General features: G+C 44.5%; 1 protein-coding gene across 2 annotated transcripts; it reads right to left on the bottom strand.

Annotated features, from left to right (window-relative positions):
* Positions 1 to 730: 730 nt before the first annotated feature.
* On the bottom strand, positions 731 to 20,003 carry LOC109898596 (trinucleotide repeat-containing gene 6B protein). Of its 2 annotated transcripts, none has more exons than XM_020493623.2 (21): positions 19,695 to 20,003; positions 18,077 to 18,164; positions 17,779 to 17,800; positions 15,784 to 16,143; positions 12,991 to 15,642; positions 12,749 to 12,904; positions 12,469 to 12,653; positions 12,281 to 12,343; positions 10,168 to 10,326; positions 9,783 to 9,917; positions 9,392 to 9,541; positions 9,090 to 9,188; positions 8,694 to 8,889; positions 8,243 to 8,395; positions 7,947 to 8,114; positions 7,691 to 7,834; positions 3,822 to 3,914; positions 3,475 to 3,690; positions 3,229 to 3,299; positions 2,809 to 2,948; positions 731 to 2,469 (listed from the first exon to the last, which is right to left on the bottom strand). In XM_020493623.2, the coding sequence occupies exons 2-21, from the start codon at positions 18,131 to 18,133 to the stop codon at positions 1,926 to 1,928; spliced, it is 5,763 nt and encodes a 1,920-aa protein (XP_020349212.1). In that variant the 5' UTR covers positions 18,134 to 18,164; positions 19,695 to 20,003; the 3' UTR covers positions 731 to 1,925. The 2 variants fall into 2 exon arrangements, with proteins under 2 accessions (XP_020349212.1, XP_031690148.1); XM_031834288.1 differs by lacking the exon at positions 19,695 to 20,003 and adding an exon at positions 18,449 to 19,084 and having other exon boundaries at positions 737 to 2,469.
* Between the last annotated feature and the right edge of the window lie 7,457 nt (positions 20,004 to 27,460).

Raw genomic sequence — 27,460 nt, 5'->3', positions numbered from 1 at the left:
ATTGAAAATAAGAATTTGTTCATAACGGACTTCCCTAGTTAAACCTTTTTTTTTAAAAATCACTAGTCACTCAATTAGGCCAATTAATCAGCTTTTTTTTTTAGATTGGTAAATTAGTCTAGCCAGCCATCTAAACTTCTAGTAATCATGGTCAAATTACCAACCAGGGGTTCCCCATTGATTTTGTTAATCACCCTCACTCATACTCACAACTACAAACATTTCTCTCCACCCTATGGCAAAATTAGTAGAATTGCAGGAAATGTTATAAAATTGCTAAATCTTCTCCCCACCCGTTTGCAAAATGTTTTGTTCACAAGGTGGGGTCCCCAACAAATTCCCCAATTGGCTAGGGCTGGCTCCGACAGCACATGTGGTTATGGTATTCAGACCCACAAGCCACTGCAGCCACGCATTCAGATTTTTTGTGGCCCCCAGACCCATCAAAGTGGCCCATCTCTGGTTTTTCACATAAAGCCTTTAATACTCAATACTGTCATACTAATTGCACCGCAAATGATAGATCACTGGAGAAGCACATGCTTCTTACAGGCTGTGTGGCTTGTACAGTAAATAGGATTGGTTAAGATGGCATAGCAGATGGACACCGGCTTATTTGAGTGCATGTGACGTGGAGTAGACACAGGAACCCGTGTGAACGGTTTTGGGACACCTGAGGGTTAGAGGCCATTCTGTATAGATGGACAATTCTCAATGACCACAAGACAAATAGAAGCCAATACTTTAATCTTTATTATTAATCTTGTTCTCTTTTTAAATAAATTTCTTTGTAAAATCTCAAAACGAAACACTGAACAGGAGTGTTAAAGCCTGTCTTAATTTAAAACGATACACAAAACATAAACACACGGTAACTCTTTTCTGTGTCTTGTAAACAACCCCCCACCACTCCACAGTTTGATAAGATTTGGCATGTCCTTTTTTCAATACATATGCCTTCAGCTCTTTGTCATTAAAATTAAAATGTTTATTATTGCAGTTCGGACAATAAAAAAAGACAGTCTGCAAAAATAATATTAAAATGAGAAAATAAAACTAAGCATTAGTGCCAATGTTCTTGAACACACAGTCAGCAGTATACCAATGCACTCAAAACAGATTTATAGACCTTCTGTAAGCAGCCTCACACACACTAATCATGACAGGCAGTAACATGCACACTACATTATCCTCACATTCACACAGGGGTTTATCACTTGGTCTCATTCATACACACTGAGTATTCCACACATAGTATCCCACTCTCTGAGAAATGAAATGTTGCCTCATACTGCCAGAGTTTCAACAATTATCATAGTAACAGTAACAAACGTGATTGAGAGAAAACAGTAGGAGGTCAGCATTTGAAAGGAACAATTACATTTCAGTATTCGACTGTTCAAAATAAAAACAACCATACAAAACAGACACTAACATACACAATAAGACACAGTTCTGTCATCAATCAGAGCAGTGTGTTTGCACGTGTTTTGATTCAGTCTCCATAAGGGACATGAATGGAAACTGCAGGTTGTCCTGCATCACGTAGTTTTCCTATATGACGCGAGTAATGCTGTTACAGTGCCCATCTGTCCGAAGGCTAGTTTGTATTTGGTGTGTGCATGTGTATGTAAGTCTGTCATCAAATCACCTACTAAGCACAATGCAATCCAGCCAGTCTCTCAGACCGACAGACTTTAATTTCAGGTTCAAGTCTAGCAGTTGAAGTCTTCATCTGTGGAAAAAGGCCTTAAACATCTAACAGTCCCTGCATATGTTTATAGAATAGCTTAAGTCTGGCCATGAGAATGTGTGTAAGCATGTCTCACATTTCTGCGTTTGTGTTTACATTTAGTCATTTATATATGTATTTGTGTTTCCCAGTGTATGTCGTGTGTCTAAATATATTCTTATGTGAAGGTGTGTCAGATGGAGTCAGCCCCTCCTCCCAGCAGGTCACCAGGCAACAGGGCAGCTGGGCTGCCCATTTGGTGCCTGTCCTCCATTTGGGGTGCACCCCACAAGCTGCTGCTGGAGTAACCTGGGGTCACACCACCCCAGAGCCCAGACCTCCCTCCCTCTACCCGTCCCACCCCACCCCCTACCCCTTTCCCAGCCCCGTTGGCACTCCACTGAGCAAAAATACCAAGCCCAGGACCTTGGGCTGAGGTGGCCTCTGGAGAGCTGCCCGTTCCATCCAAACTCTGCCAGCCGGAAGGCCCCACACTACCCAGAACCACTCCCCCGCTGTTCCCACCCAAATTGTTTCCTGCTCCTATTGCTGCTCGTTCACTCCCCGGGGAGCCCCCTCTGTTGCCCACCGCTGTGCGTGTTCCTGACGAGCCCTGGGCTGCCCCTGCCGCTGGGCTGGCCCCCTCCGCACCTCCAACCTGGGAATGTGCAAAATAGCGAGCCACTTCCTCCTCACTCACAAATTCCGCTAGGATTGTGGTGTTTCCCAGAACACACCTGGAGAAAACAAAATAGGGCAGTGTCCTTTAGTAAAACAGGTGAAGTAGTAGAACATTTACTAACTGAATGGTCATCAGGCTCTGATTCAGCATTATAATCTGAAGCCTTGTTTTTAAAAAGAAAGCTCTTTGTGTGTGTAAATGGGGGGGATGCTCAAGATTGCAAAAAAATACATCAATCAATTGCAATGATATAAATCGAGCAATAACTGATTTTTAAAACATGCTGCATGGAGCTAACATTAGGGAAAATTTGTAAATCTTTCATTACAGGCATTTAGCATTACACTAGTCAGCAGCCCGGTGTTTGTTGGTGTGTAGAGGGGTAGTAGCCTACATGTGCAGTGCACCCTGAGCCTTGGCTGCTTCCTGACGTGTGCTGTAGCGAATCAGGGCGCTGCCCTGGGTCAGGCCGAGGTGAAAGGTCAGCAGGGGGCCGTGCTGCATACAGATAGTCCGTAGTGTGGAACCATCGATCTGAAGGGGAACAGAAAACTTAGTGGGATACCAGTGTGTCTGTGGTGGGCAAGTGTGAGACTTTAATTCTACTGCCTGCCCTTTTTCATTCTCCCATTCTGTTTTTCCCTTAGCAGCCCTTTCATGCCAATGCCATTCATGCAATTGATTAAATGGATCAGCCAACTTCACAATCCAATTACACTTTGGTCACGCATGACACTGGCTCATTTGCATAGATTATGCAAATCCCTGCTCATTGGTGCTAGTGCTAACATCTTTATCAATTCTCTGTCTGTACCTGAGGGGTGAGGTTGCTGAGCAGTAGCCAGCAGCTGCCTCTGGAGGCCACACCATCACTCCACGCTGAGCCTACGGAAGAGAGAAAGAGGGTAGTCTTCCAATCTTTTTTCTGTTGTAAAGCCGGGAATCTAATTAATATCTTACTACAATGAGTTCTGAAAACACAACAGCTATAAATTATTTCATATCAAGTTGGCCAGGAAACAGTTAAAATCGCTACAGGGTTGATCCAGATATATATTACCTGTCCCAAATCTTGACTCCTGACTGCCCCCGCCCTCTCCCCAGCCCCTGGCCAAACGCGGGGCTCCACTGCTCCATGGGGATGTCGAGGCCTGTTTCTGACTGGTCAGTCCAGGAGGGGGGCGTGGCAGCTGGGAACTGACGTGACTGGTCTTCCACGGCTTATTGTGTCCGATGGGCTCTGGGGGCCAGCTGGGTTTGTACTCCGAGTACTTTGCTGAAGAAACAAGCATGACCAAGGGAAACATAGCTAATTTCAATATATCATCAATTTACAGAGCTTTGGTTAGCAGCTCATGCTCTCAAATGAGACTTTAAAGTTGTTCATATATTAGAGAATGTCACTACCTGTGCTGTGTGCATTGCCAAGGGGGCTGTCTGAGGCACTGTAGGGCCAGGCACCTGGTGAAGGCAGCAAGGTGTTGAGGGAGGGGTTTGGCCCTGTAACAGAGAGATAGGATGTGTCAAGAAATCCTGCAATACAACACATGTTGTGCCGAGGGCTGTGGCAGTCATGAAACTGTCAGTTGGTGACTTACAATCAAGTAACTGTCGGTCTCACAGTAATTGACCGTAAATTAACAAACACATTTGGTATCTCCTGGCTTCCACACAGCCTACAAGCCACCGCTGTGCACGTTTCTGATGAGCCCTGGGCCGCCCCTGGGTTGGCCCAACCCGCACCACTAACCTGGGAATGTGCAAAATAGCAAGCCACTTCCTCCTCACTCACCACCAGGATTGTGGTGTTCCCCAGAACACAAGAGAAACATAGCTAATTTCAATAAATTATCAATTTACACAGCTTTAGTTAACAGCTCAGTCTCAACTATTGGACTGGATCATAAAGTTGTTCATATTAGAGAATGCCCCTACCTGTGCTGTTGCATCCCCAGTTGTGGGATGCAATAGATCCCAAATTAATACGACCACCAGTAAACTTTTTTTTACGCAATGTGGCTGACGCAACAGATCAGAACATTTAGGCTATTTCTTCACATTATAAGCAGAGCAATGAGCACAGCTATAAGCGCAAATGTTCCATTAGTGGAAAACACCATTATCAAAAGTAAGTGAATGCAATTATGCATGTAATGCTTTTATTATAAAAAAGGTGCATTTTCAGGGTGAAAATGATCTTCCCCAAAATTGAAACGCACTCACTGCTCATGTATGCTATTAAGGCTCTACACCCCTTTAAAACTGATTGTGCTTAAATTTTAAGAAGTTATTTGGCCACTTTAGTTGTGATACAAACCTTCCTAAAAGATTTTCACAAGTGATCATTTATCATTCACAAGTGATAGGCTAATATTGCCACAAAGGTTGCACATTTTTGAGAATATATGCAAATGAATATTAATAGCATTTAAATGTGTTTTTTTGCATTGGATATATTTACCATATGGTGACAAACGGGAATATTGAATGATACATCGCATCTTCCAAAAACACTCAACATATCTGTAAAATGATAGTCTAGAAACTAAAGCATTGGTTGTCTTCCTCTCAGGCTTCCATGTCTTCTCCCTGAACATCCTCAATGTCCACCTCTTGAATATCAGACTTTGAGGCCTCATCTTCACTGTTACTTTCCAACCCTGTTGAGGATGGCTCATAGTTAGGCTCAAAAAGCCTCAAATTTGCCCGGATATAACCAAATTGTCAACCCTTGTATTGGTCAGTCTGTTGCGTGCTTTGGTGTGTGTGTTCCCAAACAAGGACCAGTTGCGCTCTGAGGCGGCTGATGTTGGTGGGATTTGGAGGATAATGGAGGCAACATGGGAAAGCACCTCAGATCCACAAAGTCCCTTCCACCAGGTGGCTGATGAGCTATGTTGGCACGACTGCAATATTGCATCTCCATCCCAAAGCCCTTGCTTGGAAGTGTACTTTGCCAGACTGTCAAGAACCCTGCCCTCATCCAGGCCAAGGTGCCGAGACACAGTGATGACACCATAGGCCTTGTTGATCTCTGCACCAGACAGGATGCTCTTGCCAGCATACTTGGGGTCCAACATGTACGCTGCAGCATGTATGGGCTTCTGGCAGAATTCTTCACACTTTTTGATGTATTTCAGAACTGCAGTTTCCTCTGCTTGGAGAAACAGTGAGGTGGCAGGGCATTACCTATTTCTTCTCATACATCTGCAAGCAGAGTTTCAACATCAGACAGGATGCCATTGTCTCCCTCAATCTGTGCAATGGCTACAGGTTTCAGGAGTTCCAGGCTGCTTACCACTCTCTCCCAAAATACATAATCCAGGAGGATCAGGGTTGTCTGTATCGGCAGACTGTTATATGGCCATTTCTTGGAGACTCCCTCCCCTCCAGGAGACTATCAAACATGACAACACCACCCCAATGTGTATTGCTGGGCAGCTTCAATGTGGTGCCCTTATTCTTCTCACTTCGCTTGGTGAGGTAGATTGCTGCTATAACTTGATGACTCTTCACATACCTAACCATTTCCTTGGCTCTCTTGTAGAGTGTATCATTGTTTTCAGTGCCATGATGTCCTTGAGGATCAGATTCAATGCATGAGCAGCACAGCCAGTGGGTGTGATGGGAGGGTAGGACTCCTCCACTTTAGACCAAGCAGCCTTCATGTTCGCAGCATTGTCTGTCACCAGTGCAAAGACCTTCTGTTGTCTAAGGTCATTGATGACTGCCTTCAGCTCATCTGCAATGTAGAGACCGGTGTGTCTGCGCTCTTGTAGAATACTGGTTGAGAGGTGGAGATGTAGTTAATTATTCCTTGCCCATGAACATTCAACCACCCATCAGAGATGATTACAATACAGTCTGCTTTCTCTATGATTTGCTTGACCTTCACTTGAACTCTGCCTCCAGCAAATTAGTAGATAAAGCATGTCTGGTTGGAGGGGTGTATGCTGGGCGAAGAACATTCAGAAATCTCTTCCAATACACATTTCCTGTGAGCATCAGAGGTGAACCAGTTGCATACACAGCTCGATCAAGACATTCATCAGCATTTCTCTGACTACGTTCCTCCATTGAGTCAAAAAAACTTTGGATTCCAGGAGGACCATGAGCCGTTGCCATCGATAAGGTGTCTGATTCATCCTTTTCACCTCGAATAGAAGTAGAGGTACTTTTGTCAGAGGTTGCTTGTTGTGAGCGCTGAGGGAACTTTATGCACATGGCCAGATGATTCTGCATCTTTGTTGTATTCTTCACATATTATTTGGCACAGTACTTGCAAATGTACACAGCTTTTCCTTCTACATTAGCTGCAGTGAAATGTCTCCGCACATCAGATAGTGCCTGTGGCATTTTCCTGTAAAGATTAGGGGAAAAAATGTTTGTTTAAAAAAAAATATATATATATATATCCATGTACAGATAAATAGTTAAGCAGTTAGATTAAACTCCTCCTTCCTAAGATAAATGTTTTAAAATGAAATATGTATGGAAACAGGTGAATTAACACTCCTCAGTTAGCAGGCTCATGCAAACTAAAAACCCACATGGTAGCAAAAAACTAACTAGCAGAAATTGTTAACAAGTTAGAAATTATTTAAACATTTTGCTGTAGGCTCCTAATTACTAGTTAACAAAAAAATCATGTCATACAATATACTGTAATCAAAACTTACCAGAAAGCATGTAGTCCTTGGCTCAGACAATGTAGTAATGTGGGCTCAACAGAATCTCATTAGTGTGCAAGATCTTGAGAATCAGCTGTACATGTGATGGAAGAATGTGCATGCAGAGGATTGCAAGTCCATTGAATTGGGGATAGTTTAACCAAAATATGGCACAAGACCTAGAATTGCCTTATATGTATCCTACAAAAAAAGGTTCACTGTTTAAGCTATGAATTTAAGCAAAATGCCCCAAATTCCAGGGCTCAACTTCCCATGGAAATCATCCAGACATTTACCAACCCTAATTGTCACCCATCAGACTATCCTTGATTTAATATCGTCTTTACATATACTAAATGTGAAATTTGTTTAGATTTAATACGGACCATTGTCGTGCACCTATACCAAAACAGGGGCAGCGGGATTTAAAAAAATGTAATCTTTGTACTTAAATAGCGAATGGAGGATGCTTTTCCCACCAGGAAGTTGACTGCCTTCGTGACCACCAGTGTGGTAGTAATACGGTCCCTGCAACAGCCCAAGGTGTGCCAATAGGTTTAATCTCATCCAATACTTACACAGAAGCAGTGATTAAACAGTGAGTACCTGTGTTGTCTCGCAGTAACTGGTGGTCAGAGTCACTGAGGCTGGAGGGTCCATGGGAGCCGAGAACACTGCCAGGGGTCATGTAAGGGTCAGACTCCGGGTCAGCACTCTGGATGCCTTTCCAGGGCACTCCAGGCTGGAACTCTGTCACCACAGGGAAGACTACTGAGCTTGGCAATATTGACATTTATTGGAACTGCAATGTTTCATACGTCCATTTCAAAATTGTGCATTAGGGGTACTGAAAGCATCTTACCTGGGGGCCAGCTGGATGTCCCAGCCATGGTGCCCATCTTGCTTCCAGGGGTACGGTGCCAGTTGTCAGAAGGGCCCTGAGGGGGCATTCCCAAATCATCAACCCCGAGCAACTCATATTGTGAATATGGGGAGCCCTCTCGAACTTTCATGGCCATGGGTAAAGGACCTGCAATAGCACAAGACAAAAACAGAAATACAAATAATTTGTCAGTTTGACATGGCATTTCCTCTTATGGCTTTATATTGGTTTGATTATTCGTGTCATTTGCTAGACATTGGAATATAATGACTCACCATTCTTGTGATGGGCTGTATCTGGGGGAGAAGGGGCCGGAGAGTGACCTTCCATCATCCATTTGAAGCGGGACTGCTGCCCTCCTCCATCCTTCATCCCCCCCACCATGGAGCCCAACTCCAGCCCAGACAGGTTGCCTCCGGGAGCAAGCCCTGAGATACCGGGGGGGGAAAAAAATGGTCATATGATTCATTCAATGCAGTCATGAGCAAAGATGATGGCAGCGTAATCCCCCTGAAATCAAACATCACGGAATAGCTGCTAGGGGATTTAAATGAAAGACTTGTCACGGCAACAGTGATATACGAGCTACGGTTTACACAAATTAGTTGGATATGATTCAGTAATAGTATGATTTCAAAGGCAAACCGAGTAGACTGCTCTAAACTGACAGATTGGACTGAGATGTGTTAGAGAGATAATAACAAATACCAAACCTAAGCAACTTACCAGAGTACATCCCCTGTGTTTTGGCATGAAGATCTGACAAGGGGCCGCCCATACCAGGGTGTGGCATCGAGTCTGCCATCGGCTGTTTTGGTGCCCCTCCAAGAGACGGGGACAGTTTGGAGCTCCCACTGCCTCCGCCCACTACTCCCTGTTGTTGCTGTCTCTGTTGTTGCAGAATAGCCATGATTCTAGCAAGCTATGAAGACATGGGGTAAGAGAAAAGATTGAAAACTATGTACATAAACAAAACATTGCATCAAGAGACTAAAGACAAGCTGGCTAGAAACCTACTACATACTGAAAGTGTAGCACAACTATTGCATCTAATATTTAAATTAGTCCGAAGTGCTATATGTATAGTGATAAGGCACTACACTACTATGGGACGTTCAGTACCTGCTGTGGATCAGGCTGCTGGCGTATAGGCTGGGGCAACTTCCTCTGGTTCTGCAGGAGCTGCTGCTGCTGTTGCTGCTGCAGAAGAAGCTGACAAGCCTGGGGGGGTATGGAGTTGACAGGCACAAAGTAGTTTTACTATTCTATTCCACTGAGAGAGCCAGTGTAGTAGCAGTTTTACAGTGGCAATAACTTGATATCCAATCAGTACAAGATTATTTGAATTACTGAGCAAATTTTTAAATTGTGATAAATGGTTCAGACGGCCTGAACCACAACATCGAGGCGGAGACGATATTTACCAGGTGGAACTGCTGCACATGGGGGTAAATGTTACTAAGCACGGCAAGTTGCTGTGGGGAGAGCTGAGGTGGGAACACCCCTCCTCCGACACCTACTCCTCCAACACTGCTGCCAGGAGAGGGTATCTGCTTTAGCATCGGGCCCGGCACCTGCGAGGTGAAATAAAATCAAAATGAAGCATCACCATGTGTATTAGCACTGTGGACGCTGGAGAAAGAAAAATGCTCTTGGATAAAGAACGTGAAGCTTTGTTAGATAACCTGGCCAATATTCCAAATGGTAATCTAAAGACAAGATAGAAAATATATTGTTATTGAATGTTAGAGCACCTGCTCATACCCCACGTGGAGCAACTTTCTAAATAAAAACATTACAACACAGGCAATGTACCTGCGCAGACAAGAATTGATGAGGGACTTGTCCGCGTAACCCTTGGGAGGGGTTCATGGGATGCATCCCAGGCTGGTGCATTCCCCGAGACGGAGGCATCCCACCGCTGCCACCAAATAAACCATGACCACCCATCTGGAACGATGGATATACAGAAGAGTAGTTAAATATGAAATTATAAAAATGTTAAAGTTAGAGCTGCTAAAAGGAAAATATCTATACAGTAAGTTGACAAAAAAAGCTAGTTGATGTTAGCTGGCTAGCTAATGATAGGGTCAACATATCTAGCCTCCTCCACCTAGGCCAATCGACAGATCACGCAAACTTTGCTAAGCACAGCTTCACGGACACCTTGAACCCTTTGACAGGAGTATGACTCACTTACCTTGTCACTGTAAGGCCCCATGTCTCCAGGCCCCATGTCTTTGGAACTGGGCATACGGTAGCCTCCTCCACCTCTTCCACCTCTCCGCATTTCACCGCTGTAGTCGTTCATCCCTCTCTTATCTCCTTCCAACTTTTTATCAAGACTCAAGTCCTCGCCCTATTTAAAAAAAGACACTTGAGTTTACTCAAAGTAACAGTGTGATCAAAGACTTAGTAACTTAGTTGTCACGATCTGGTTAACCATCACTATAAACACTTATGTTTCAGCATTTTTTTAACATTTACTAACTTAAAGATATCTTCAGAACTAAACATTTCTCAACATCTTGAGAATTGATGCTACTTAGCTAGTTCCAGTTGGCTAACGTTAGCTACTAGCCATGCTAGCATGTAATAACATTCTAATTCATAGTGAGATACTATGTGCATCCACAAATAATAAACCATATAAATTCATGCAAAAAACTGCAACGCCTCTACTCCTGTGTGTTTGGTGGAGTATGGGAACCGTGCGCACATCTACTGTATGCAGTGCTGATTTCACCCCGGAGGACTTCAATGGCTTAGTATACCAGTGGAAGGCAGGATTCATAATGAAACCAGGTGTTGTGCCGAGCGTTATTTGTGAAGACTGCAAGCTCTATTTCAGGGTTCCCCAACTGGTGGCCTTATTTGGGTCAAGTTGTGTGTGCAAAAACAATTATAATATATATAAAAAATATGGTATGGTTCATTGGACATAAGACTGTAAAAACAGCAATAAATCAGTTTTATTTTGGAAATCTGTTCCAACTATTCCCAAGCATAATAAAGAGACAATCGTATAAAAATGTAAGCAAGGTTTTAAATTATGTTGTAGTCAAATATATCTGTTTGGGCTTGTCGTGGATCATTTGCAGACTACAAATGATTTGCAATTGTGTTCCGGTCCCCCAGACCGTCCACTCACAAAAAAACAAAAAATGTAATAGTCCTGCTAAACGATCCCTGCTCGATTTCCAACTGGTACATCGAGTGTCAGCAGTGATGAGAAACCATGTAAATTCAATGTGAATTACTAACTCAGCCGTCAATTGTTATGTCTCCCCTCTCTTCACTTTATATCCGTCTTTTGTTGTGTTCTCTGGCTTACTACTTAGCCATGTCAACAGTGGTGATTGGATAGCTAGACTAGTTAGCTGGCAGGCAAAAATAACCAAATTAGCTGGCTTGCTAAAATAACTGGTAACATTATTTGATAACTGGACATTATGTATTTCTAAAACTTTAGTTTACTTTAATGTAGCTGTGTGTGTTGACAGCAACTGGCTGACTCAAGCAGTGCTAACCAAATGTTCCCTCTAAGCTAGCCGCGCAGAAATATCAGCCCAGAGAGTTGCGCAAGATATAAGTTCACTGCTCGAGATCAAAGTGAGAGTTGCATGTAGCCAGGTGGACATTTTGTTCATATTTGTTTCATCATTTATTTAACTAGGCAAGTCAGTTAAGAACAAATGCTTAATTACAATGACGGCCTACTCCGGCCAAACCCCCCTATGGGACTCCCAATCACAGCCGGATGTGATACAGCCTGGATTCAAACCAGGGACTGTAGTGAAGCCTCTTGCACTGAGATTAAGTGCCTTAGACCGCTCGGGAGCTCCTTTGCTAGTTAGTAAATTATTAGCCCAGTTATAGATAATTTATAGTCGGTAATAGGGGAGTGATTGCTTCCTACTAGAGAACAAAACATGTACATTTCTAGACACCTTTGAAAGACCAGTCAGGTACAGAGCTTTTTTGTCTTAAAGGGGTAGTGTTGTATTTTGAGACAGGCATGAATAAGCTAAGTAGCCAATAGGCAGAGGGCTTGCATTATAGGGAATAGACTGGCTTGTCGGGTCCTCCATATTATGCCACACCCCGCAAATGTTTTTCCGACACGACTTCGGCATTCTGATCAGTTCTATGTAATAACTCGAGAAATTGAAAAGTGAGGTAGGTGTAACTTTGTATTTGGACTTTTGATGAGTATTCTAATGCAAATCCAAATGTCCTTTATGCTACCTATCCTTCAACAGAAAATGCATCGTCACCATCCTTTCTTCCGAGACATAATTAATAGGGCTTACCATGAGTCCCATATTTTGGAATTGTCGTGTCATTGGGTTCATCCAATTGTCTCCACCTCCACCCTTTAGGGACCAAACACACAAACATGCAATGTAGCTAAACAATCTTTCAGACAGATGTCTTTCATAGTTCCACAGATTAGGATATAAAAACAAAATTTAGCAAGCAGACCCTAATCACAACATACCTTGCTGTTGCCTCTCTTTCCCCCAGGGCCTTGCCCCCAGCCACCAGAGTTGTAGTTGCTGCTGATCTGTGAGCCTGTGCTGTTCCAAACTCCACCAACGTCCTCCTCCTCATCCCAACTGGAGTGTCGAGAGGCTGGAACTGGGCCCTCTCCTTTGCCCCAGCTCTCTTGCACTGACTTTGAGCCTATGGGACATGCACAAAGGGGTCATGCAATGTCCTAAGGAGTAACAACCATCAACACATTTGCCTTACAATGAAAACTCCTTGAAGTGTCTTACCAGATTTAGATGAGGGGTTTCCCCAACCAGCAGCTTTGTTTGAGTTATCTGGGTCTCCCCAGCCAGATGGTGGAGCAGAAGTTTGCCCCCAGGAAGCGGTGCCATTATCCACAGATTGTCCAATGAGGTTGCCACCCCCTCCCCACATACCTGGGCCTGGTAATACAGAGAAGACCATATTAAAGAATCTGCCAGAAATGCAAGTGGTTGGTCTTTGAAGGAATAAGTCAGGCATAGCTTACCCATTCCAGGTGCATTGCCAGGGTTTGAGTCCCGGTTAGCTGGGATCGCAGGCTGTCTCCTTGGTGGTGGCTGTTGTACAGATGTAGGTGGACCCTGTTGAGTTTGGCCTTGAAGTGTCGGTGGAGGAGCAGAGGGGGCACTATTTTTGTCCCACAGGTTCACATTCTTGCTGTTGTAGCAGGTGGGATCTCCCCAGGCTGAAGTGCCATCGTCAATCTCCATCTTGCGGCTGATGGACTGAGGGGAGGGCTCCTCCCACCCGCTTGGTTCAGGGGCCTCAGCAGGCCCAACAGGGTTCTGAGGGATGGGGTCAGCAGTCCAGCCCGAGCTTTGGTTCTGATTCTGGGTGGGAGGACCTCCTGACCTGCCCAAACCTCCTGGTGGCTGTTGGGTCTGCGATTGGTGTTGCTGTTGATTTGGGGCTTTCAGTGTTGCCGCTTGGCTGTTTGGTATCTGTGCTGAATGCGGCTTCATGCACCAGTCCTGGTGCGGTTTGCCGCCCGTGTCCCCTCCACTTCCCCAACTCCTCTGTGGGCCTCCCTCATCGATGTTACCCCAAAATCCCTTGTTTGTGTTGCCTCCACTTCTGCCCCTACCTTCCCCCCAGCCTCCACTGACTGTTTTGGGTTCACGCTGCGCCCAGTTGCCTCCCCCTCTTTGTTCCCATCCCCCTCCCTCCCTACCCATCTCTTTCCAACCCCCTGCAGTCCCCTTGTCCTCCTGACCACTTCCCCAGCCACTCCCTCTTCCACCACCCCGTTCTCCGAAATCTCTCCAGTTACTTCCTCCGGCCCCTCTGCGGTCTCTCCCCTCCCGCTCCTCACTGCCCCAGCCTTTGCCATGGCTCTCTGAAGTACCAACGTCGCCCCAGGCTCCACTCGTCTTTCCCTGGCTGCCATTAATATCTTCCACTGTCATCCTGGAGGAATCAGAATTCCGCATGTTGGATGGTGGAGCACAATTTGACTCGTCATCCCAGCAGTCCTTTGAAGGTACAGGGCCAGGACCAGTGTTCATAGTAGGCATGTGGGCCCCAGCAGTCATTGTGCTGTTGCTTGCGGGGTAAGTAGAAGATCGACCAGTAGAATTAACAGCTTGAGATGGAAATGCAGGGGAACTACTTCCCTTATTTTGACTGGCTGATCCTGTATCCAGGTCCCAGGCCACATTCTGCTGTACCTGGATCTGCCCCCATCCGGTGTTGGACAACACCCTAGGATCCAGGTCCGACCGGCTGAGCATGCTCTGTAAGGCCACTTCAGGGTTGGGGGGTGGGTTGCTGGAGCGGTGGCGGGAATGCTCCTGGTGCCGATTGTGACTCCCAGCCCTGGACCCTCCTCCACTAGAGCATGAGGGGCCTCCACTTCCTCTGCCACCTTGACCTGCCCATTCCCCCACAGTACCAACCCCTTTCTGATTGTCCCAAGCTGTTGTCATAGTAGCAAATGTTGGTGAGGCAGAATCCTGGGATATGCCGCCATCACCACCACTGCTGCTGCTGCTCTCGCCTCCACCGCTACTTCCTATTGCTGGGTTGCTGGAACCCCTGACACCTGTCGACCTCTGTGTACCGCCCCAACCCTCCTCTGTAGCCCCATCCCATGCTCCCTGAGATACCACTGGGGTATTTGAGCTAACATCACTTCCCCTGACCCATGCCTCATCTCCTGCCAACCCAGCTTTCTCAGCTTGGCTGCCGAAGCCCCACACGTTTGCCTCCTCCCCCTGAGCTGCATCTCCACTTAATCTGTCCCACCCGTCAGTCTTAGAGGCACCTGTGTTGAGGTTAGAGGGGGGAGGCAAGGCTCGCCATGAAGAGGAAGAGGTTGTGGAGGAGGATGACGAAGCAGAGAGATTCCCGCTCTCTCCAACAACCCCACTGTCCACAAGTTCTCTGCCTCCTTGATTTGGTCCTTCTCCAAGCTCTGGCACCAAGCCCCCCCAGTCCCCATGGAGATGTGCTCCATCCCTGGCAGGCATTTCATGGAGTTGGTGCTGATGGCTAGCTTGATTCACAAAGGAGAGTGGATGAGTATGGGTGGTACTGGCAGAAAAGGATGTTGTGATGGATGAGGGCACAGCTTCAGTGGTAGCTGCACCAACCCCTGTTGTTCCATCCTGCACAAGGGCAGGCCAGGCTGAAGGGTTGGCATTAGGGTTGAAGTTGGCACCAGGAATTCCACTGAGAGGGCTCTCCTGAGCCCCAGGAAGAAAGGAGACTTTGGAATTGTTGAGCACTAGTCCCTCTGTTGCTGCAGCTGCCACTCCAATTCCAGGCTGACTGGAAGAGCCCCACACGACACCAGACAGGACACATTCAGTGAGTGATGAGGGGGAAGAGTGGGGTGGGGAGGGACTATCTGAACTCCCAGCTCCTGCCCTCAGATGCTGTTGGGTGCATTTGTCAGTCCGTGAGGCACTGCTGTTGTTGGGGCCATCCAGCTCAGCTCCCTCAGTACCCACTCTATCCCCACCCACGATGCTGGGCCACTCTTCAAGGTCACTCCCATCCACTATCACCTTCTCCCAGCCCTGAAAAGGGGGCTGGCTGCCAGAGCCCACCCCCCATGTGGAATTTGCATAAGTTGAAGAAGCAGCGACTGAAGATGAGGGTGAGGAGTGGGGGGGTGAAGGAGAACCCAGACTGGGATCTGTAGATAATGAGCAAACATACTTTGTTAACTTGGACCGTGTTAAGGTTAAAACAGCATGTTAATTACACTTGGACGAATATTCCTTTTGCTGCTAACTTCAGATCCAAACCACATCCTTTCATTTCAATGTTGACCCACCTGTGGATCCAGATGTGGTTGCACTGGGGGCATCTCCCTGTGAAAGAGGGGGTGTGTCTCCCCTACAGCTGCCTCCCCCCAGCAGCATGCAGGACAGTGGTGGCTGGCCTCTCTTCAGAAGCACTTTGTGGTCCTGCTGACAGCGGAATCGTGGGGGCACCTCTCTGGGCATATAGCGCTGAGTTCCGGTGGGGGGCTGTCCGTTGGCCACAGCCGCCCGGTTTGCATTGTTCCCGCCCGTAGGAACAGCGAACCCAGTTGCAGGGCAGGGGGACGATGGTGGAGTGGGGCCAGGGCTGGGAGACACAGAGCCAGGAGTGGCTAGTGACTGCGTGGAGGTGGCCTTGGTTAATTCGGGCACTTAAAAAAATGAATGAAGCACGTCAATAAAGTCAAAGCTGGAATGCATCCTAATGCTATGTAACATAATATAAACTTGACTATTTCCTCCCTCTTCCTTATGTTGTTTGAATGGAAGGGGTGTTACAGATGTACAGTACCAGTCAAAAGTTTAGACACCTACTCATTCCAGGGTTTTTCTAGATTTTTACATTGCAGAATAACAGTGAAGACATCAAAACTATGAAATAAACACATGGAATCACAGAAACAAAATTACATTTTATATTTTTACATTTCAGATTCTTCAAAGAAGCCACCCTTTGCGCAAAGCTATCATGGCATTCTCTCAACCAGCTTCATGAGGTAGTGACCTGGAATCAATTAAAAGTTCATTTGTGGAATTTCTTTCCTTCTTAATATATTTGAGCCAATCAGTTGTGTTGTGACACAGAAGATAGCGCTATTTGGTAAAAGACCAAGTCCAAAGACCCATTTGGTAAAAGACCAAGAACAGTTCAAATAAGCAAGCAGAAATGAAAGTCCACTGTTACTTTTAGACATGGTCAATCAATACAGAACACAAAGAATATTTAAGTGCAGTCAAAAACCATCAAGATCTATGATGAAACTGGCTCTAATGAGGACCACCAGAGTTACCTCTGCTGCAGAGAATAAGTTCATTAGAGTTAACTGCACCTCAGATTGCAGCCCAAATAGGAGACTGCGTGAAACAGGCTTTCATGTTCGATTTCCTGCAAAGAAACAGGCGCACAATTGGCCCAGCGTTGCCCGGGTTAGGCAGTCATTGTAAATAAGAATTTGTTCAAAACGGACTTGCCCAGTTAAATAACAAAAATAAAATATATAAAAACACTACTGAAGGACACCAATAAGAAGAACGTTTTTTGGGCCAAGAAACACGAGCAATAGACATTAGACGGGTGGAAATCTGTCCTTTGGTCTGGAGTCCAAATTTGAGATATTTGGTTCCAACCGCCGTGACTTCATGAGACGCAGAGTAGGTGAATGGATGATCTACACATGTGTGGTTCCCACCATGCAGCATGGAGGTGGTGGTGCTTTGCTGGTGACACAGATTTATTTAGAATTCAAGGCACACTTAACCAGCATGGCTACCACAGCAATACGCCATCCCATCTGGTTTGCGCTTAGAGGGACTCTTGTTTTTCAACAGGACAATGACCCAAAACACACCTCCAGGCTGTGTAAGGGCTATTTGACCAAGAAGGGGGGTGATGGAGTGCTGCATCAGCTCACCTGGCCTCAAACCAATTGTGATGGTTGGGATGAGTTAGGCCGCAGAGTGAAGGAAAAGCAGCCAACAAGTGCTCAGCATGTGGGAACTCCTTCAAGACTGTTGGAAAAGCATTTCAAGTGAAGCTAGCTGAGAGAATGTCAAGTGTGCAAAGCTCTGAGGCAAAGGGTGACTACTTTGAAGAATCTAAAATATAAATTATATATTTTGATTTGTTTAACACTTTGATTGCTACATGATTCCATGAGTTATTTCAGAGTTGACATCTTCACTATTATTCTACAATTTAGAAAAATAAATCAAAACCCTTGAATGAGTAGGCGTATCCAAACTTGACTGGTACTGTATACACAGGACTACAACAACAAAAAACATACCTTTGACTTTTTGTTCAGTCACCTGAAAGTATAGAAGACCGTCAGTGCCATGAAACAGCCCACATATGATTGTAATGAATGTCAAGCGCTAATACCACAAGCAACTTTGGAGCGCAGGCCAAGTAACTCATTATTGCCGTCACGACAACAACTAACACACAGCCGGAACAGTGTGGCTCTGACTTTCAATGGGCCATGAAACTGGATCAAACACCAGACAATTCTGTTCTGAGGAACATACCAGAGCATTCTGAATTATGTAGGCCTAATTTCCTGATGAAAAGTGGATATTATATACCTTCTGGGAAGATTCCCTTTTCTTTTTATCCTCTTTCTTCTTTTTCTTGTCTTCCATGAACTGCTGTTCCCTTTCCTGATTCTCTTATCTGGACACATTTAAATGGATGTGGGCATTGATATTGGGCGACAGGCATCAACATCAAGTTACACACATTTGCTGCAACTTGCCTAAAAACGTTTTAGCAACAGTTTATCAAAATTAACTCTTACAATTAGTTAAGGTTGTCAGAACTATAGTAGTAAGCAGACACAACCTTGGCAATAGTCTGTGGTAGCCACCCTGAATTATTCATTTTCAAGCAAACAATTACAACTCCAAACATGCAACACATGCACACCAACAGAGAGTCAATGTAAGACTGGGCAGTACCTGACTGGTAGATAAGAGAACCTGTTTGCTGGTAGAAATATTGAATAGTCACATAGGTCAAGGCCTAGCGAGCTAGTAGAGATGGCGAGAATGTGAGTGTGTGCAGGATAGAGCGAGCTAGTTGGCTAGATGGGTCAGGTATCACGGGGTGGCATTTAGTTTTAGTCCCCCTGTTTGACTCGGCTTTACAAAAGCGCTCCAATGAAAACGCTAGTAAGCTGAAAATGTGGTCTTTTGAGTGCATGTATGGGAAACAAAAACAATGCAAGTTTGCGCTATGGGAGGCATTTTGGCAATTTGGACAAGAGCTTGTCCAAATTGTGTAGTGGTAGTCTAGTCTGTAAATACAATTTAAGGACAGCAGTCAAATTAAGCCGCTCAAATTTGTCAGAGGTAAAGAACTAGCTAGCAAGCAATCTAATGTTGGAGTACAACAACGAAAAACTATTTATACTGTGTTATGTGGATCTATACGCGGCATTAAATAAAAAACAATTCCCATAATAGCCAACGTTACATTATGCTAGTAAGTGCCACTTAATACAAATCAGCTAGCAGAAGCTTGCCTGGTGGTATCGCGCTGACGTTTGCCAAGGCCTATTCCAGCCTCGAGCTCGAGTACAGAGTAGCCCCAAGCTGAAACGAAACAGACTCCGCGAGAACAAAGTCACGCAACGACACAAACGTGTGTTACCCTAGCTAGCTAAATTGTTAAAATAGTATGGACACTAACTAGCTGTAAGATAGCCCTTTCGTGCGAGCGACTGACGTCGTTAACTGCCGCTCAAAAGGTAAAGCCTAGTAGGGAACACGACGTACAGCTGCCGGCTTGCTAACCAGCTCCCAAATCTAAGCTCCATACATAGTTTAAAAATAAATACAAAATTTAAAAAAACATCCATACATATCGGCTACACAGATATACTGTTGTTTAGCTGAGTATTCCGTGCCTATCAAAATAGTTCATAGCAATGTTAATTGAATTGTGTGTTTCTCAATTATCCACACACACACACACCATTACTTGTTTGTACAATCAACTGTCGTTTTTGGACTGAAGTGACTGACAAGGCCAAAGAAGCTACGATAAAACTTCAGTGACGTTCTCTGTAGCTAACTTAGCAGACTGACGTTAACTAGCTATCGCTTATAACTTAACATGGATAGAAAAAAAATAGCACACATTTTACACAATTTTAATGAACAACCTAACGTTACATCGTGTGAAATAATGTTTATTACTCACCTCAGGAATCAAACATAAAGTACTTTGTGAAATTCTTGCAGACCTATTTAGCTAAAGCTAGTTTAGCAATCTAACGGTAGTTCAAGGCTAAACCAAATAAGAAATAACATCACCAAAAGGCGAAATGTTAACAATCGAGGAATTCAGTTAACGTATATCCTTTCGTACGAATGTAGTTTTCGCTGTAAACTACACATGTATAACCTCTTGGTGGTTGCAAAGCGCTGTGAGGTCGGTTAGTTTACTATCGGCCATTTTGCTTCTCTGTGCAGCTTGTGTTGTTGACCAGAGGGAGGGGGGCTGGATGGATATCTGCACTCTGCAGCAAGGGGGCGTATTCTCGCCTAAGCGTGACGTCATTTACATCCAATTAGCCAGAGTGTTATCAGAGATGACACTTCTCGAGTTTGGTAGAAAAAGTTGTAAGCCAAAGCAACAGTCCAGGACCATAACTAGACAGTGGAAACTGAACAACCTCTGCCATAACTCAGTGAACTTAGATATTGCAAAACAAAACTCATCAATGATTTACTAATTTCTCATCTTTAACTATACTATCTTTAACTATAACTATATCTATTGTTTTTATTTTTGTTGTTGTTGTGTGATTTGGATTGATCCCCTCTACCACACGGAACCCCACTAATCTACTGACGGAGCGCAGGAGGTGGCTAACAACAGACCTCCATCCTATGCTAGCTTGCTACCGATGCCCTGGCTAGCTGTCTAAATCACCAACCAACCTCTCCACTCACCGGACCCTTTTGATCACTCGACTAAGCATGCCTCTCCTTAATGTCAATTTGTCTTGTCCATTTCTGTTCTGGTTAGTGTTTATTGGCTTATTTCACTGTAGAGCCTCTAGTCCTGCTCACTATACCTTATCCAACCTATTAGTTCCACCACCCACACATGCAATGACATCTCCTGGTTTCAAAGATGTTTCTAGAGACAATATCTCTCTCTTCATCACTCAATACCTAGGTTTACCTCCACTGTATTCACATCCTACCATACATTTGTCTGTACATTATACCTTGATGCTATTTTATCGCCCCCAGAAACCTCCTTTTACTCTATGTTCCAGACGTTCTAGACAACCAATTCTCATAGCTTTTAGCCGTACCCTTATTCTACTCCTCCTATGTTCCTCTGGCGATGTAGAGGTGAATCCAGGCCCTGCAGTGCCTAGCTCCACTCCTATTCCCCAGGTGCTCTCTTTTGACGACTTCTGTAACCGTAATAGCCTTGGTTTCATGCATGTTAACATTAGAAGCCTCCTCCCTAAGTTTGTTCTATTCACTGCTTTAGCACACTCTGCCAACCCGGATGTTCTAGCTGTGTCTGAATCCTGGCTTAGGAAGACCACCAAAAACTCAGACATTTTAATTCCAAACTACAACATTTTCAGACAAGATAGAACTGCCAAAGGGGGCGGTGTTGCAATCTACTGCAAAGATAGCCTGCAGAGTTCTGTCCTACTATCCAGGTCTGTACCCAAACAATTTGAACTTCTACTTTTAAAAATCCACCTCTCTAAAAACAAGTCTCTCACCGTTGCCGCCTGCTATAGACCACCCTCTGCCCCCAGCTGTGCTCTGGACACCATATGTGAACTGATTGCCCCCCATCTATCTTCAGAGTTCGTGCTGCTAGGCGACCTAAACTGGAACATGCTTAACACCCCAGCCATCCTACAATCTAAACTTGATGCCCTCAATCTCACACAAATAATCAATGAACCTACCAGGTACCTCCCCAAAACCTTAAACACGGGCACCCTCATAGATATCATCCTAACCAACTTCCCCTCTAAATACACCTCTGCTGTCTTCAACCAAGATCTCAGCGATCACTGCCTCATTGCCTGCATCCGTAATGGGTCAGCGGTCAAACGACCTCCACTCATCACTGTAAAACGCTCCCTGAAACACTTCTGCGAGCAGGCCTTTCTAATCGACCTGGCCGGGGTATCCTGGAAGGATATTGATCTCATCCCGTCAGTAGAGGATGCCTGGATATTTTTTTTAAATGCCTTCCTAACCATCTTAAATAAACATGCCCCATTTAAGAAATTTAGAACCAGGAACAGATATAGCCCTTGGTTCTCCCCAGACCTGACTGCCCTTAACCAACACAAAAACATCCTATGGCGTTCTGCATTAGCATCGAACAGCCCCCGTGATATGCAGCTGTTCAGGGAAGCTAGAAATCATTATACACAGGCAGTTAGAAAAGCCAAGGCTAGCTTTTTCAAGCAGAAATTTGCTTCCTGCAACACTAACTCAAAAAAGTTCTGGGACACTGTAAAGTCCATGGAGAATAAGAACACCTCCTCCCAGCTGCCCACTGCACTGAAGATAGGAAACACTGTCACCACTGATAAATCCACCATAATTGAGAATTTCAATAAGCATTTTTCTACGGCTGGCCATGCTTTCCACCTGGCTACTCCTACCCCGGACAACAGCACTGCACCCCCAACAGCAACTCGCCCAAGCCTTCCCCATTTCTTCTTCTCCCAAATCCATTCAGCTGATGTTCTGAAAGAGCTGCAAAATCTGGACCCCTACAAATCAGCCGGGCTAGACAATCTGGACCCGTTCTTTCTAAAATTATCTGCCGAAATTGTTGCCACCCCTATCACTAGCCTGTTCAACCTCTCTTTCGTGTCGTCTGAGATTCCCAAAGATTGGAAAGCAGCTGCGGTCATCCCCCTCTTCAAAGGGGGGGACACTCTTGACCCAAACTGCTACAGACCTATATCTATCCTACCGTGCCTTTCTAAGGTCTTCGAAAGCCAAGTCAACCAACAGATTACCGACCATTTCGAATCTCACCATACCTTCTCTGCTATGCAATCCGGTTTCAGAGCTGGTCATGGGTGCACCTCAGCCACGCTCAAGGTCCTAAACGATATCTTAACCGCCATCGATAAGAAACATTACTGTGCAGCCGTATTCATTGATCTGGCCAAGGCTTTCGACTCTGTCAATCACCATATCCTCATCGGCAGACTCGACAGCCTTGGTTTCTCAAATGATTGCCTCGCCTGGTTCACCAACTACTTCTCTGATAGAGTTCAGTGTGTCAAATCGGAGGGTCTGCTGTCCGGACCTCTGGCAGTCTCTACGGGGGTGCCACAGGGTTCAATTCTTGGACCGACTCTCTTCTCTGTATACATCAATGAGGTCGCTCTTGCTGCTGGTGAGTCCCTGATCCACCTCTACGCAGACGACACCATTCTGTATACTTCCGGCCCTTCTTTGGACACTGTGTTAACAACCCTCCAGGCAAGCTTCAATGCCATACAACTCTCCTTCTGTGGCCTCCAATTGCTCTTAAATACAAGTAAAACTAAATGCATGCTCTTCAACCGATCGCTACCTGCACCTACCCGCCTGTCCAACATCACTACTCTGGACGGCTCTGACTTAGAATACGTGGACAACTACAAATACTTAGGTGTCTGGTTAGACTGTAAACTCTCCTTCCAGACCCATATCAAACATCTCCAATCCAAAGTTAAATCTAGAATTGGCTTCCTATTTCGCAACAAAGCATCCTTCACTCATGCTGCCAAACATACCCTTGTAAAACTGACCATCCTACCAATCCTCGACTTTGGCGATGTCATTTACAAAATAGCCTCCAATACCCTACTCAACAAATTGGATGCAGTCTATCACAGTGCAATCCGTTTTATCACCAAAGCCCCATATACTACCCACCATTGCGACCTGTACGCTCTCGTTGGCTGGCCCTCGCTTCATACTCGTCGCCAAACCCACTGGCTCCATGTCATCTACAAGACCCTGCTAGGTAAAGTCCCCCCTTATCTCAGCTCGCTGGTCACCATAGCATCTCCCACCTGTAGCACACGCTCCAGCAGGTATATCTCTCTAGTCACCCCCAAAACCAATTCTTTCTTTGGCCGCCTCTCCTTCCAGTTCTCTGCTGCCAATGACTGGAACGAACTACAAAAATCTCTGAAACTGGAAACACTTATCTCCCTCACTAGCTTTAAGCACCAACTGTCAGAGCAGCTCACAGATTACTGCACCTGTACATAGCCCACCTATAATTTAGCCCAAACAACTACCTCTTTCCCAACTGTATTTAATTTTTATTTATTTATTTATTTTGCTCCTTTGCACCCCATTATTTTTTTATTTCTACTTTGCACATTCTTCCATTGCAAAACTACCATTCCAGTATTTTACTTGCTATATTGTATTTACTTTGCCATCATGGCCTTTTTTGCCTTTACCTCCCTTCTCACCTCATTTGCTCACATTGTATATAGACTTGTTTATACTGCATTATTGACTGTATGTTTGTTTTTACTCCATGTGTAACTCTGTGTCGTTTTATCTGTCGAACTGCTTTGCTTTATCTTGGCCAGGTCGCAATTGTAAATGAGAACTTGTTCTCAACTTGCCTACCTGGTTAAATAAAGGTAAATAAAATAAATAAATAAATCTTTGGTTTACAGTCAGCTCCCGAATGACATAATAATAAGTATAATCAATGCATTCACTCTCTTCTCTTCATCATACCTTTTCCAGAACACAAAGTATTATCTGTATCATAAGACTTGACCTCAAAATACCAGCTTCATTTGACTGCTTATTTATACCCTCTTGTTATGTGACGTTTCCTCATGTTGTTGCTTTTCTCTTTTGTTGCCTAGTGGCGTCCACATGCTTCCCAGACGGAACAGTTAGTGCATATATTATGATGACATTTTGTGACGTTTTTGTTTGTTCTGGACCTCGGCATGTTTTTTTCCCCCCGCAGTTCAGGCACACCATTATTTTCTCTCAAGGCAAGCGGAAGTCGGTCGATGAAGTCTACGCCCCCTCATCGGCAATTGGTCAACAGTAGGGATAGTTCAATGATGTACCTAACGTCTCAAAGAGAAACGATTCGTCCTCATGCATATTTAATCCCTTTTTAGTTTTTTTATTGAACCTTTATTTAACTTGGCAAGTCACTTGAGGAATAATGCACCAATTATCATAGTCAAATGCAAAATTGCGCGACTAAAATCTCCTTAGCAAAAACGTCAACATGAATGCGGTGTTCAAAACTGGTAACTCGGAAATCTCCTACTTCCGACTTCAGTCCGTTGGAAACAACTGGGAACTCGAAAAAAACGAGCCAAACGGGAAAAATAGATTTGAACGGTCATTCCATCTCGTGAACAAGGGGGACTTTCTAGAGCTCCGTCTTTCCAACCTTAGGATCACTGACGTCATGATTTGACCTCGTATTTTTCCGAGTTCCCAGTTGTTTTGACCTTGGCATTATTAATTCAATTCAAGGGGCTTTATTGGCATTGGAAACACGTGTTAACATTGCCAAAGCAAGTGAGGTAGATAATATACAAAAATGAAATAAACAATAAATATTAACAGTAAACATTACACATACAGAAGTTTCAAAACAATAAAGACATTACAAATGTCATATTATATATATATATATATATATATATATATATATACAGTGTTTTAACAATGTACAAATGGTTAAAGGACTAAATATAAAAATAAATAAGCATAAATATGGGTTGTATTTACAATGGTGTTTGTTCTTCACTGGTTGCCCTTTTCTCGTGGCAACAGGTCACATATCTTGCTGCTGTGATGGCACACTGTGGAATTTCACCCAGTAGATATGGGAGTTTATCAAAATTGGATTTGTTTTCGAATTCTTTGTGGATCTGTGTAATCTGAGGGAAATATGTCTCTCTAATATGGTCATACATTGGGCAGGAAGAGCAGCTCAGTTTCCACCTCATTTTGTGGGCAGTGAGCACATAGCCTGTCTTCTCTTGAGAGCCATGTCTGCCTACGGCGGCCTTTCTCAATAGCAAGGCTATGCTCACTGAGTCTGTACATAGTCAAAGCTTTCCTTAAGTTTGGGTCAGTCACAGTGGTCAGGTATTCTGCCGCTGTGTACTCACTGTTTAGGGCCAAATAGCATTCTAGTTTGCTCTGTTTTTTTGTTAATTCTTTCCATTGTGTCAAGTAATTATCTTTTTGTTTTCTCATGATTTGGTTGGGTCTAATTGTGCTGCTGTCCTGGGGTTTGTGAACAGAGCCCCAGGACCAGTTTGCTTAGGAGACTCTTCTCCAGGTTCATCTCTCTGTAGGTGATGGCTTTGTTATGGAAGGTTTGGGAATCGCTTCCTTTTAGGTGGTTGTAGAATTTAACGGCTCTTTTCTGGATTTTGATAATTAGTGGGTATCGGCCTAATTCTGCTCTGCATGCATTATTTGGTGTTTTACGTTGTACACTGAGGATATTTTTGCAGAATTCGGCATGCAGAGTCTCAATTTGGTGTTTGTCCCATTTTGTGAAGTCTTGGTTGGTGAGCGGACCCCAGACCTCACAACCATAAAGGGCAATGGGCTCTATGACTGATTCAAGTATTTTTAGCCAGATCCTAATTGGTATGTTAAAATGTATGTTCCTTTTGATGGCATAGAATGCCTTCCTTGCCTTGTCTCTCAGATCGTTCACAGCTTTGTGGAAGTTACTTGTGGCGCTGATGTTTAGGCCAAGGTATGTATAGTTTTTTGTGTGCTCTTGGGCAACAGTGTTTAGATGGCATTTGTATTTGTGGTCCTGGTGACTGGACCTTTTTTGGAACACCATTATTTTGGTCTTACTGAGATTTACTGTCAGGGCCCAGGTCTGACAGAATCTGTGCAGAAGATCTAGGTGCTGCTGTAGGCCCTCCTTGGTTGGTGACAGAAGCACCAGATCATCAGCAAACAGTAGACATTTGACTTCGGATTCTAGTAGGGTGAGGCCGGGTGCTGCAGACTTTTCTAGTGCCCGCGCCAATTTGTTGATATATATATGTTGAAGAGGGTGGGGCTTAAGCTGCATCCCTGTCTCACCCCACTACCACGTGTGAAGAAATGTGTGTGTTTTTTGCCCATTTTAACTGCACACTTGTTTGTGTACATGGATTTTATAATGTCGTTTGTTTTACCCCCAACACCACTTTCCATCAATTTGTATAGCAGACCCTCATGCCAAATTGAGTCGAAGGCTTTTTTGAAATCAACAAAGCATGAGAAGACTTTGCCTTTGTTTTGGTTTGTTTGGTTGTCAATTAGGGTGTGCAGGGTGAATACATGGTCTGCTGTACGGTAATTTGGTAAAAAGCCAATTTGACATTTGCTCAGTACATTGTTTTCATTGAGGAAATGTACGAGTCTGCTGTTAATGATAATGCAGAGGATTTTCCCAAGGTTACTGTTGACGCATATTCCACGGTAGTTATTGGGGTCAAATTAGTCTCCACTTTTGTGGATTGGGGTGATCAGTCCTTGGTACAAATATTGGGGGTTATTATATTATTATACCTCTGCGGTATCATCATGCTTGATCCTAAATGTGGTCTAAGGTACCGTATGGATGGTGTGATGCAATTTCAGAGTCTCCAGAGGCATGCAGAGGTCAAAGTGAGTGGAGGGTTGATTGGTTGACAGTAGATGGGGGAGTTCCTAGATATACACAAATGCACTTTCTTGACAACTTCCTTCTTAACAGCTCTGGGCTGCTCTGCAAAGCACCAAAAAATATGTTTGCGCTGACTTTTGCGGATACCGCATTGCAGTAAATACTGTATGGTCAATGCAGAGGACGTATTGACTTTAAGCTCTCGTTTTTTCCGAGTTTCCAGTTGTATTGAAAGCAACATTCTAAAGGCCAAAGTTTATCCTAACCATAAAGCAGTTTATGCA

This window comes from Oncorhynchus kisutch, linkage group LG10 (assembly GCF_002021735.2).
Source record: "Oncorhynchus kisutch isolate 150728-3 linkage group LG10, Okis_V2, whole genome shotgun sequence".
NCBI lineage: Eukaryota > Metazoa > Chordata > Actinopteri > Salmoniformes > Salmonidae > Oncorhynchus > Oncorhynchus kisutch.
The sequence above is the reverse complement of the archived record's forward strand: the minus strand, read 5'-3'. Positions and strand labels throughout refer to the sequence as shown.